General features: G+C 43.4%; 1 protein-coding gene and 1 long non-coding RNA gene across 3 annotated transcripts; both read right to left on the bottom strand.

The window, feature by feature from the left end:
* Window positions 1-711: 711 nt before the first annotated feature.
* Window positions 712-4,777, bottom strand: LOC309368745 (trefoil factor 3-like). The gene is made up of 4 exons (XM_081909040.1): window positions 4,615-4,777; window positions 2,456-2,602; window positions 1,346-1,428; window positions 712-906 (listed from the first exon to the last, which is right to left on the bottom strand). The coding sequence occupies exons 1-3, from the start codon at window positions 4,697-4,699 to the stop codon at window positions 1,388-1,390; spliced, it is 273 nt and encodes a 90-aa protein (XP_081765166.1). The 5' UTR covers window positions 4,700-4,777; the 3' UTR covers window positions 712-906; window positions 1,346-1,387.
* Window positions 4,778-8,975: 4,198 nt separating this feature from the next.
* On the bottom strand, window positions 8,976-12,027 carry LOC309368677. Of its 2 annotated transcripts, none has more exons than XR_014167858.1 (3): window positions 11,997-12,027; window positions 10,615-10,815; window positions 8,976-9,287 (listed from the first exon to the last, which is right to left on the bottom strand). It is a non-coding gene; the product is annotated as an uncharacterized lncRNA (long non-coding RNA). The 2 variants fall into 2 exon arrangements; XR_014167859.1 differs by having other exon boundaries at window positions 11,992-12,023.
* Window positions 12,028-13,562: the final 1,535 nt, after the last annotated feature.

The following is a 13,562-nucleotide window of genomic DNA, read 5'->3' as shown; positions in this document are numbered from 1 at the left end:
GATGCTGCAAAGCACAGAGGTAATTGCTGTTGTGCTCATGTCCAGTTTGTCGGTTTCTCATAGACAACGGCTTGGCCATTGTGGGAACAGGTGGGACCAGATCAGTAGGAAGTATGAGCTGGTAAGGCAGGGGGGCTGAGGCAGACCTGCCAGCTTGCCCACAGGACCACGGGTGCCCAGGGCCACACATGCCATTGGCATGCCCATCTGACGTCAGTATGCCTGCTGATGTAATTGCCTGATGTCAGCATGCCCCATGGCGTGTGCAAAAATTTGTGGGTGCCCGACCCCTTCATGGGGAATGTTGTGGGGGCTGGAGCACTCAGGGACCCAGGCACCTGGCACCCATGGCCTGGGGAGATTCCCAAAAGCCCAGAGAGAGAGGCTGCCAGGCCTGAGGTTCTCCACATCTGGTTTATATCTCTGGCAAGGAGGGGGGAAATGGAGGAGAGGTGAAATTAAGGAGTGGGGCAAGTAGTCGGTCTAGACCGCAGGCAAGAAAAATCTGTACAACCCATGATAGCCTGTTGGAGCAGGAGGAAGAAAGAGGAGGAGAGGGAAAGAGGAGGGAGAGTCACAGAAGGATGAAATGAGGACGCACCACCCAGTCCTTATAAGTCTGTTAAAAGGCCACGAGTGTCTCTTTCCCTCCACCCCCTCACACACCACACCAACTGCTAGTGGGCATAGATTGGAGAAACGACCATAATATTTCTGTATGCTCCTTTTATTATTATTTTAGGGTGCAGTAGAGTGTTGAAAAACATGCATCACTGGCAGCAGAGTTCAGTTTCATCCACAGGAGATCACATGCAGATGCATGTAGTTTCCCTTTATTTTTCTTCCAGAAGATCATCAGAGCAGAAAGGCAGATTTGTGTCTTATTTTGATTTTAAGAGATGCATTCTGAAAACAAAATAGGATTTTTTAAAAAATGATATTAACTGGGCTAAGTGGGAAATATGTACACGATAGGGCTGCCATTTGGAAATTGATTTATTTCATTATTTGGCAATGTCAACAGACCACTCCTAAACATGTTTACCTGATCCTTTAAGCCCCATCGTGGGTCAGAGGCACACATGAAATTACTACTTCTCAAGGCAGTCCTGTTTAGGGAAGTTTTTAATGCTTGATGTTTTATTCTGTTCTAATATTCTGTTGGGAGCCGCCCAGAGTGGCCGGGGAAACCCAGCCAGTTGGACGGGGCATAAATTATTATCATTACTATTATTATTATTACATAAAAACAGAAAATCAGCTTTTAACAAAAGTGCTCCGGCTGTTCCAGAAATCCTTCTATGAGCCCAAGGGATGGATAACTAAACTAGTTCACTGCTTGTACCTCAGAGATCATGGAAGTTGCTGCGCAGCTGAGATCTGTGAGCTACTGACTCACGTCAGGTTTCGGGCCTGAATGGATGAGTCCTGTGAGTGAAAAGAAGTGACCTAATGTAACACATGAACCGTCTTGGAAAAGCATGAGGCCTTACTGCCTGATCTCCCTTCATCCTGTAGGCACACATAGAAGGGCATGCTGGTCACTCTGTATCATTTTTAGAGCGTTGCCTTCTTTTTGTATTTTCTTTTGTATTATTTTGGCTTAAATGTATTCTACTGAAGTAGTAGCTGCCATGGGCAGCAAAAAAGGTAAAAAGTAAAAAAAGAGAAGAGTACCATCACAAAAAAGCCATTGCTAATAAGTCACTAGAACTATGATGAAAAGTAAGACTCTAATAAAGTATAGAGGGAGATGTATGTGGAGGGTCTTGCCTCATCCTCAACTGTATTTGCAATGCACATATGCATTCCTGAACTTTAGAAATATCTCAAGACAGGACATACCCTCCAACATGTCCCAGAGGAAAACCAGGATGTACGTCTTTCGAGGCTGTGTTCCCTTGCAAGTCACATGACCCATTGAAGAGCACTGCACCCCAAAGCACAGTCTTTTGGACCGCGATTTTATGGGAGTCAGGTGACTCACACAAGACCAGCCCCCCAATGGGATATCCCTATTTAATTAGGACAGTTGGGGGGTTTGACACAGACTATGGTGTCCAATGTGGTGCCCTCGATATGTTCCAACTCCCAAAAGTCCCATTCAGCATGGCCAAATATCGGGGTTGTGGGAGTTGTAGTTCAACAATATCTAGAGGCTGCCACATTGACCATCACTGCTGTACAAGTTTTTCTTCTGTTGAACTAATCTGTACGAGGTAAGAAATTAAAACTAGTGTAATTGGTGCCATTGAGAAACTTGAGCAAGTAGATCTTGTATTGTTATTTTACTACCATTGCTGTTCTTGTTTGTATTATACTGTTGTATTAATGGGAGATTGTGTCTGGGGGGAGGCGGTATTTGTTGCTTGTGGTGTTGTTGTTTTGCTATATATTTTTATGTCTATCAAAGCTGACTTGCCCTGGAAGGTAGTATAAATAACTATATACATACCTGAATCACTTCCAGGAAAGAAGCACCAGATGACTCCAGGAATACTTGAATCAAAACAGCATCCTCTGCTGTGGCATGTCTGAGCACTGATGTATGGGTAGCCACAGTTCACTCTTGCTTTGGGCTGCACTGCACATTGTTGTGTGGCTGTTAAAGACAAAGTTCAATTGATTCTGTCATGTGGCACTTCCTTTATGAAGGGTAGGCCCATCATGCTGCAGTCTGATTTCAAAAATTCTGAATTTATTGATTTCCTCTGATTCTGATGTTGTCTCATAACAACGTATAATTACTCTCTGGAAACAGCCACCCATTATGTCCTCAGGGAAAGGTTCTATGGCAGGGGTAGTCAATGTGGTGTCGCCCAGATATTATTGGCTTGTACCTCCCATAAACTCATCGCAGTGATGACTGAAGTTGTAATCTAACCCCAGAAGGGCACCCCCCAGAAGGGCACCCCCCAGAAGGGCACCCAGATATTATTGGCTTGTAGCTCCCATAAACTCATCGCAGTGATGACTGAAGTTGTAATCTAACCCCAGAAGGGCACCACATTGGCTACCCCTGTTTTATGGCATAATTTGTTTGGGATGTTTCTTTCTGCTTTCAGTTTGCCAGACACAATACTACACTACACCAAGCACTGTTAATCAACACAGAGAATATATTTCTGTTGTATGACTTGATTCCTGAACAAGCCTATTTCTACATGAGGAAAAAACCTTATAAAAACAAACACATCTCACCAGCACATCTCAGCCAACATCAGGCCAAAGGAAAAGAGTAAATCCCATTACAGTTACAGTTAACAGATCAGCGGAAGGTGTGTGTGTCAGTAATGAAAGTAAGCAACAGCCAAGGCAGCTACTCTGTACATGCTTTCTCTTCTTGACCAAATCTGATCTTGACCAAATTCCCTATTGCAGCAAGCCTATAAATTCCAGTAATCCACTTTACACTACTAGGGATGGTTGATCTGCCAAATTCAGTTCCTTTCAGTTTTTCACTTTCCTAATCATAAAATTCAGTTCTCCATATTTCCGCATCAGTTTGCAATTTTTTTTTTAAGTCCTCAACAGTGTTTCAGTGTGAATTTCTCCTAATATACATGTTTGTATGTAATTTTGCCTAATTTACACAATTTTGCAAAGCGGTTTCCTCTAATGTAAAGAACTACCTCTTTTATTTTCACTAATAAGTGCAATTATTTTTGCACACTTAATCCCACTATATATACATTTTTGCACACATTACTTGGTTGGAGAACTGCATTGCACAATTCAGAAAATGATGGCTTTCAAAGGATGGCTCTTTATAGCATTTTGAAAAGAGTGAATTATGCAGGTTTGCCTTTAAATGTGAACAGAATGGAATATCTCCCCTATCCCAAAGCACAACCATTTCCACCACAGCTTCAGGCTTCCATGCATGCACCTTTGCTGAGAAAGTCCTCTGCATGTGCAAGCAGCTGCTCTATTTGCAATTCCTCTACTACTATTTCATCTACTATCCTGGACTATGGCCTTAGCCTCGGTTAGCCAGTCTAACTGGGCTCTATCCATAGCTTTGGACTGAAAGCAGCAGAGTGGGGTGAACTTTTCTCAATTGTCCCCTCACTGCTAAACAGCTACTTGGTACTATGCAAGGGTCTCTGTCCCAGGTGAGCATGTGCAAAATACCAGAATGGGCCATACAATATCCAACTGCATCCCCAGACACTTAGGGATGGGGAGGATACATTGGGTGACCCTCAACTGGCTGTGGCTCTCTGCCAGATGCCCCCTGCATATTTGAACCTAAGAAGAGCCCTGTTGGATCACACCAAGGTTCCATCAAGTCCAGCATCCCATTTTCCACAGCAGGCAACCAGATGCTTAAGGGAAGCCCACAAGCAAGACATGAGAGCCACAACGCTCTCCAGCTTGTGTTCTCCAGCAACTGGTGTCCTGAGCCATAGAGCCTCTGAGCCTAGAGGCTTTGGAGTCTTGTGCCTTCAAACAGACTTGTGTCTTCCTTTCACAGCAAACATTGGCATGACACAAGTGGTACCCACGGCAAGAAGGCCACTGGCATAAAGTGTGAAGTGGGTAGCTCTTATTTAATGTTTCAAGGAGCTGGTTTAGTATTCCCCAAGAAAAAAATGAAACAGTTCCACTCACGTCTTTGGAGAGTAAATCCATTAGTCAGGCTGCTGAGTCCTAGAATCAGGACAATAGCGAATAACAAGAAGCTCTTGTGCGCCATAGCAGCTCACCGTCCTCTGTCCTGAACCTTCAGGTCTCCTCCAGAAAACAAACAACAATGTTAAGGTCTAGGCAAAAGATTTGCAGAAAACAATTTTTATAGCGGCCAGTTTGCTCAACATTTTCAGATAATTTTTATCTTGGGAGGCAAATGTCTTTGTCATCACGACTCCACCTGTGTTTTGATTTTGATTAAAGATTTCTATATATGTTCCAGGTACATTATCAAGGGGCAGAAATGATGATTCGATCGGTAAACTTAGTGGGAGGGATCTGTGGCAAAGATCGGCCTCAGATTCTTTCCTCATGAATCACCCCCAGCCACCCTTAAATCGATCCACATCATGTTAGTGCAGCACTTCAGGCAACTACGGTACCCATCACTTGACTGGGAAAGAAATAGTAAAAGTAAAAGGACCCCTGACCATTAGGTCCAGTCGCGACCAACTCTGGGGTTGTGGCACTCATCTCGCTTTATTGCCGGGTCATGTGGCCAGCATGACTAAGCCGCTTCTGTCGAACCACAGCAGCGCACGGAAACACGGTTTACCTTCCCGTCGGAGTGGTACCTATTTATCTACTTGCACTTGACGTGCTTTCGGACTGCTAGGTCGGCAGGAGCAAAGACCGAGCAACGGGAGCTCACCCCGTCGCGGGGATTTGAAACGCCGACCTTCTGGTCAGCAAGTCCTAGGCTCTGTGGTTTAACCCGCAGCACCACCCACATCCCGGGAAAGAAATAGGACATGCCAAATTGTGTCAGTTCACAGATGTATGTGAATGTGCAATAGTCTGTTGAGGACTCTATGCATTTGGACAAAAATGTTGAGTTTTGGGGAGATTTCTGTCTTATACAGGTGTCTGGAAAAAAATTCAGAAGAAGACAGAAAAAGACAATCTGACTTCCATTATTTGCATTTATATAAAAAGCAAAATGCCGTTTCTAATTGAATACATGCACTAGTAGAAGGATGATTTTATGGTTTACTTTGTTTAGGGTTGCCAGACGTATGGCAGCCCTAACTTTGTTACCAAATTCAGCAAGAAACAGCTGTTCCTAAGATTGCTCTCTGTACCAGTACTGATGTAGGGCAAATGTATATTTTCACATAAACAATTTCCTGCTTGGTAAGAACCTATGTTATCCTAATTTGCCAATATTAGCTTCATTATGACAGTCTTAGCTGTTAGAGTCATGCCTATGTAAAAAATAAATCTCTCTCTCTCTCTCTCTCATTTTTATAACTGTACATGAAAATAAAATTTGAAAGCTGAGTAATGCATTGACCAAAGGTGTAACTGATGGGGAAGGGTTACTGTGATTAATAGCACCAAAGTCACCCAGCACGGCACAAATGTGCTAATCAACTGATAAGTCTCCCCACAGATAAGCAAGACCAGTATTGCTTCATCTATGATCCTCCCTAATTTGTGATTAAGTATTTGAAACTCTCCAACAATGTCAAAGTAGAACTACCTGGTTTACCAATCCTGCCCTGAGAACAGGTAAAATGGCTACTTACAACAATGACCAAAAATGAGAAAATGTATCACCATGTATCTATGCATAATGTTTGCAGGTGCCAATAGTTATGTAAAGGTACACATTTATAAATAACCTCTGGAATTTAAACAGAAATACACTGCATCTCATTATAATATGGAAGACCACATGACCCGTAGGCCTGCTCAGTCTACAGGTAGGCCTGCTCAGTCTACAGTCCTGGTGATAACTATTGCTTGGCATCTTCAAGGCCCCTGCTTCTCTCCATTATTGTGCTTCTTCATCTTTAAATCGTACTTTGAAAAGGCCACTTATTCAAATATAGGACTCTCCTCTCACAGCCCATGGCTGCCCATGGCAAGGCAGGACTTATGGTCATTCTAAGAAAATGGCTTTTGGAGTATGAAGCTTTCAATTAGCAGATGCAGTAGAAAGAGAGAAAGCAAAAGTATACGGACATGCATTTCTGGTTTCGCTGCTTCTACTGTAAAACAAATATCAGTTTTCCATGAATTAGTTTAGGCAGTGCTTCTTTTCTAAAAAAAATGTTTAGGGGTACTTTCATCTTACTACCCATATTGAAATAATGCCTCTCAATAAGGCCAAACTTAGATTCACAAACTGTTTAGGGGTATGTGTACCCCTGCGTACCCCCCCAGAAAAAAGCACTGAGTTTAGGTTTGTTATGGATGGGGAAAGGTCAATGGTGCGATCACTTAAAGTGTATTTCTTCCCACTGGGGAATGCACACAGTGTATGCATGAGATATCCTTTATCAAACTCTGATAGCACACACAGGTGGACAGTACTAGCTAATACAATGGTGGTACCTCGGGTTATATATGCTTCAGGTTACAGACTCTGCTAAGCCAGAAATAGTACCTCGGGTTAAGAACTTTGCTTCAGGCTGAGAACAGAAATCGTGCAGCAGCGGCGCGGCAGCAGCGGGAGGCCCCATTAGCTAAAGTGGTGCTTCAGGTTAAGAACAGTTTCAGGTTAAGAACGGACCTCCGGAACGAATTAAGTACGTAACCAAAGGTACCACTGTAGTTGCCAAAACAAGGGAATAAGGACTGTGTTAGAGGTTTGTAGATTATTTTTTTAAAAGCTTCTTCAAATTATGCATAATGGTGGAAGAATGTACAAAATACAGTCAATACATGTACATTCCTGGTTGTAAGTAGGAAGGCACAAAGATAAAGGCTGGCTGGGGGCAGAATGGGATTGGTGTGGCAGTATCCTTTTCCCCCAGTGGACTAGCCTCCACAGCTCCCAGGATAGTGCTGTCCTGTGTAAATATTAGCAGCAGTATAGACTCCCACAAAAGAACCCAAAACTGAAATAACTGTGTATGTAAACACTTAGTGGTACACAAGACCCATAATTGGAATGCTGGGTGTCTTTTACTTTCCTTAAAAGCAGCCACGCAGACCCATGGACACCCTGTGTGGTGCTGGGGAGAGCACTAGCTATCTCTTGGTGCTATTACACGCACTTAAATCACCCCCCTCCCAAAGCTGCATTAACCACAGGGAGAGGCGAGCAGGTACCATACTGGATAAAGGACTGGATCTGCTGCTGATGCAATCCATTTCAAGCTCACACTGACACATCTTGAGAAAGGATGATGGAATTGTGTCCCATACGATTACCTCTTTGGATTTCACAGTGAATGGCTTGGATGATTGATTGTCATAACATGGAACGGGCCAGATTTCCCATAGGTCCACCACAGCTCCCCCTGCCCCCTTTGCCTCTCCACATCATGGAGTGTGGCTCAACTGCTTTAAGTCACTTGAAACCATTTGCCCCACAGGCCCCTTTCTGCAGTGCACCTCTCCTTTGAGTTAAAGGTTGATGGATGGATGGGAGATATACCTAGAAGGAGTATAGGCCAGCTTGGCTGGATCTAGACACATCAAAAAACATTTCAGGAAAACACTTTGTAAATCTCACATTGGCGAAAGACAGAACTCTACATTGCCATCTGGTGTCACAGTGTTATAACACATTTAAAATGCCTTTTTCTTTGCTAATGTAGCTGAATCCCTAGTTTATGATTCTGTCAGTGTGGCCAAAAATAATCTCAAGCTCTAGACTGTATTCTTGTTGTAAAATATGTTGGTAGATATCCAGCCCAATTGGATAATAGACATGTGTCACTTTGCACTGCTGTGACATAAGAGCTTAAAGGTGAAAAAATGTCAAGTGCATCAAAAAGAGAAACACATCATCGTTATTTTTTTTGCAATGCTTTAATATGCTGAATGCACAAGAAAGTTTCATAAAGATAAAGCAAATAGTGGGAAATAAAATGCATTTCTACATTCTCAAGAGTAATAGCCAAGGTTGGCAAAAAATACTATGGAGCTGAGACTAATTAGCTACATTTATAGCAGACATAGGGGACGCAGGTGGCGCTGTGGGTTAAAGCCTCAGCGCCTAGGACTTGCCGATTGAAAGGTCGGCGGTTCGAATCCCTGCAGCGGGGTGCGCTCCCGCTGCTCGGTCCCAGCGCCTGCCAACCTAGCAGTTCGAAAGCACCTCCGGGTGCAAGTAGATAAATAGGAACCGCTTACCAGCGGGAAGGTAAACGGCGTTTCCGTGTGCGGCTCTGGCTCGCCAGAGCAGCGATGTCACGCTGGCCACGTGACCCAGAAGTGTCTTCGGACAGCGCTGGCCCCTGGCCTCTTAAGTGAGATGGGCGCACAACCCCAGAGTCTGTCAAGACTGGCCCGTACGGGCAGGGGTACCTTTACCTTTACTATAGCAGACATAGGCAAGCTCGGCCCTTCCGATGTTTTGGTCATTATTCCTGACCACTGGTCCTGTTAGCTGGGGATGATGGGAGTTGTAGTCCCAAAACATATGGGGGGCCGAGTTTGCCTATGCCTGGTTTACAGCTTTTGGGGGAGATGATTTGCAGTTGTGTGTAGACTGACCTCCCTGGCAAGAAAAGAAGCAGAAAATCGGGGTAGAGAGCAGGAAATTTTGAAAGCGACTAGCATTTTGTTTTCTGTTTTTGTCTTGGAGGGATGCCGTTGTCGGACGTTCCTGGGCTGTGCCTTCATTTCATTCTAATTTGCTGAAATGAAAAGAAGAGAAAGCTGCTTTATAGGGTGAACATTCCTGTTTCAACTTCCTGGACTCTGAATAGGGCTTGGGAGGAACTTCATTGGTTATGGATAAGTTGGGGGTTATCCTTGGTCTTGTCTGGATGGCTTCCTGATTGGGTTGCCTGCTAAGGGATGTAGATGCAAAGAAATCAATGGACTGAAGTTAGTTATGACTTAGTCCATCTTTATTGCATCCCTATAGTGTTTGCTGTCTCTGTTGTGGGATTGTATCCCATGTTGTGGGAGAAAAGTTGGCCAAAATTATTTAGGGAACCTTCCTTTACCCAAGGATTAAGTTAAACGCATCCATACGATTGTAAACATTGTAGATTTTTCCAAATGGGAGGTTGTGTGTTGAGGGAGATCAACCTCTCTGATGCAAAACACGAAAGAAAAGGGGAAGGAAGACTACACTTGTCATGCAAAATGGTAGAAAGAGGGGAAGAGACAGGGTTCTTAAGCCTGCCAGTTCTAGTAACACTCAGCAGTTATAGAGTCTCTCTCTCTCTCTCTCTCTCTCTCTCTCTCTCTCTCTCTGTGTGTGTGTGTGTGTGTGTTGGACCAAGGTAGGTCAGGATTATTCTTTTCTCAGAAATTGCAGGTGTTTGATAATATCTGTAGAGAACCCACAACTATGTGCTGCTCAAAATGAGATAAATGTTGATGGGGGCTGAGATGGGGAGACTTCCGAGCTCTCAGTCCTTTACATTATGCTTCCTAAAGCAGGAACATAGTGTGGGTTGCCGGCGCCTGGGATGGTAGGCTGGGCAGCAGTCAGTCCCTTTGCTAAGCGACATCTAATCGTGGGAGTCTCTCCTTGCAAACTAGCCCCGACCGGTAGCAGAGATAAGGCAGAGAAACCCAAAGCCACTGTGTCGCCTCACTCTCCTGTCCTTGCAGTGAGGCACAACACAGATGGCTCTGGCAGTGCTTTCCTGCCTTTCTACGCCTGGCCCAGGGGCAGGGCACACACTGGCATCCCTTTGCCTACCGCAAGAAGGAGGCACTGCCACTGCATTAGCCTCGAAGGCCTCAATGAGGGAGCCTGAAGTGGGGCAGCTGGTTGCGCCCCCTTAGAAATTTGTGATCAGGGCCCCACCGTCACTGTCCAGAAGCAGAGCACAAGTGCTTCACCTTGAACGTGGCTAGGACCAGCACTTTTTTTAAAAAAACCCAGATGTATTAGCAAATGTATGGCATATCCCCCCATTCCCCAGGAACAGCTGTAGGATAAGCTCTTGATATCTATTAGTTTTGGGGGTCTTTTAATGAAAACAAATAAAAGCTGTCGCTTACCTCCTCAGCCTCGGCCCCAGCGGCGGCCCCAGCGCCAACCTCGGCGAAAGCCTCGGCGAAAGCCACCTCGGCGGCCTCGTCCACCTCCCCGTCCACGCCTGGCATCCGCCACACTAGCCAATCCTACGATCAGGAGAATTGCCAGCAGCCAGATCCATTTGAAGTTCATTTTTATCTCAAATCTTCACAGAATCTTCAGACCTGTTAAAGCATTTCATATCAAAGGTGTGACTCAACAGAGGTTCAATCTGCATTTTTTCCATAATGGAAGGCCAAAAATGGCAGTGTTTGGTTTGACATTTGTATAGCATTTCTAGTGTCCAAAAGTGCAGTTATGATATCATTCCTCTAAGGTAGATCAGTATTATTATCTCCCACATTGTGAGGGCTGAGACTGAAAATGGCTTGCTCAAGTGAATTCATAGCAGTGGCAAGATTCAAACCACTGAAAATTCACATCTGAGTAGGTGCATGTACTACTAGGGTATCACTAACACCCCCCCCCCCATGTTTCAAAGCTTAGGAATGTGTCGTGTGTTATGATGCTGGACTTGATAAAGTTTGGGTTTGATCCAGCAAGGCAATCCTAACTAGTAAAGTTCTGAATCTCTCAGTTTCCTGCTGCATCACAGAGGAGAAAGAGGTAAATATTAATGAACTTGAGCAGCAGAAGTTACACAAATAAAGGGAAGGAAACAGGTAGAAATACAAGATAAATGTACTTGAATGGAAGAATAAACTACAAGATAAAAATTCATCAACAGGCACAAACACTCAAGCAGCTGTGTCTTATCAGCACAGATATCATTGCAAGCAAAGCAAAGCGCGAGGAAACCTGGTTGTGCCAGGCTCTTTCTGCAGGCCACAACTCAATTCAACTGGCTCATGGAAATCAAAAGACTCCAACTCCATTCATGTGCATTCACACTCTCACACACCAATTAGAGATGGATGACTGTGTCATTTTCAGAGTCTCTCAATTTCTCATTTTGACAATCTCAGATTCAGTTTGCTGTATTTTGCCATCAACTTCGAATTTTCTTATAAGTTTGCATGAAGATTCATCAGAATTTCTCCTTAACAGCCCTCCCCCTTGTTGTATGCAACTTTGCCTCACATACACATTTTTGCTGGCAATATTCCCTAAGAATGCATTTTGGTCTACTATTTTCACCATTATCTGCCTTTCTAAGCCCCTTATGTGCACTTTCCGTACATCTTCTCTTGGTTGGAGAGGGTAACACAAAATTCGCAGAAGTCTGAATTTAGAACAAAAGCCTCATTTCAGTTTGTGTATTGCGAAGTGGGTAGAGTTGCATTAAAATGAAAATCAAACCAAATCCCTTGCCTCCCAGTCGCTAGGACCACTTGACTTACCCCACCTGAATGAATTGCTGAACAGCTCAATGAGAAACAGCAGGATATCAAAACTCAGAAGGGCAAGGCTAATTTATATGGTTCAAGAAGACCTCCTCCTTCCTGTGGCAGCCCCTTGAGGTGAAACAGCTATCAATAATTGGGCCAATGAAATAACCGTTAGTAAACCCAAAAGCCAAGAACTGGACGTTGGGTTCAGGAAACAATGCAAGGCAACAGACTTTTGTAGCAACATTTCAGTTGATTTCTTATATCTTTTATGTCAAAAAAATCCAACTGTTTTGTGGTCACAAGAAGCTGCTGCTTCCATGTGTTGCATTTTCCTATCTTGAGCAACAGGTAAATGAGACTTAGGACATTTTAACTGGCAATCTCATTTATCTGGCAATGTTTCTTTTCTTTTTTACCTGCAACTTTCTCATGCAAGGAGGAACACAACTTTAGCAGATTCATTGTGTATCTCCCTCATATATGCTCATTTTTAAAGGTATCCCCCTAATATATGCTCATTTTTAAAGGTATCACCCTCATATATGCTCATTTCTAAAGGCAATGATTCCACAAAACCAACATTTGAATATCTACTTGAGAAGGCTTTTGATGGTGCTGGGCAAGGTTTATATTTCAGACTGGGCTTTTTTCTTTTAGTCTATAATTTTTCTGTAGTCACTACAAGTAAGAGATTTTTTTAGGAGTTCAGTAATTTCTGTTCCTTTAGAACAGAATGTATGTATTTATTATATTTATTTGTCACTAAGTACAAGTGTCTCAATGTGATTGACATAAGAAAAGTAAGAAATAACACAAAACATTAGACCGAAAGATAAAAGTATCAATTAAACAAGACCTCAAGTGCTACACACACACACACACACACACCTCACTTAAAAGAATGAGGACAATAAAAGTGGTCCTAGACATGAATAATTGCCCTCCCAATATGGTAGAGTAGGGTACTCAATATGGAGGGCTACCACAAATCATGCAGTTGAGTTTCCTGAGTTTGGGAAAATCGCAGGGGTCAGCACACTCACAGTGAAATGGATGAGCTTCAACATTGGAAAACCACCTTCGTGGTTCATTCAGAGTTGATGTATTGATATGTCACTGAATATTTATTCCTGTCATTGTTTCATGATTCATATTGCTTCTGTGGTGATGACTTGTTTTGATAGGAGGTATGGTCCACATACAGGAAGGAGAAGGATGAGGAAGCAGTATCAGTGGATTCTACTTCAGACCTGTTCAAAACTTCTTAAAATCTGAAATGCAGATGTGCTCCTTCTAGTCCTCAGGACAATGGGAACATGTCCTTTTCTCAGACTATGAGAAACTTCATAATAACTTCATTATTTCCTCCCAAATGAGAAAAAGCAGCTTCTAGCTCAAGGGGAGTACTTGGTACATTAATATCCAATTTCTGAGCAATTGAGTTGCACATATGCCAAGTGCATAACAAACTTATCTGTTGTATCTGAATGTGTGCACCTCAGTCAGAGAGAATGGAACCAACTGGTATGTCAAGAAGGAGGTTTTGTTTTTGCTCCATTTCTGCTCTTTTCCTTTTTGTG

This window comes from Podarcis melisellensis (genome assembly GCF_964234715.1).
Source record: "Podarcis melisellensis genome assembly, chromosome: 4".
In the NCBI taxonomy this organism is placed as follows: domain Eukaryota; kingdom Metazoa; phylum Chordata; class Lepidosauria; order Squamata; family Lacertidae; genus Podarcis; species Podarcis melisellensis.
Note: the sequence above shows the minus strand (reverse complement) of the source record. Positions and strands in the feature narration are given on the sequence as shown.

Bases quoted from the DNA above. Each gene is read 5' to 3' on its own strand.
- LOC309368745 (XM_081909040.1), bottom strand. From the start codon at position 4,699: ATGGCGCACAAGAGCTTCTTGTTATTCGCTATTGTCCTGATTCTAGGA. The intron at 2,603-4,614 runs GTGAGTGGAACT...TGTCTTTAACAG, and splicing joins TGGATTTACTCTCCAAAGAC to CCACACAACAATGTGCAGTG. The intron at 1,429-2,455 runs GTATGTATATAG...TTTCACTCACAG, and splicing joins CTTTCCTGGAAGTGATTCAG to GACTCATCCATTCAGGCCCG.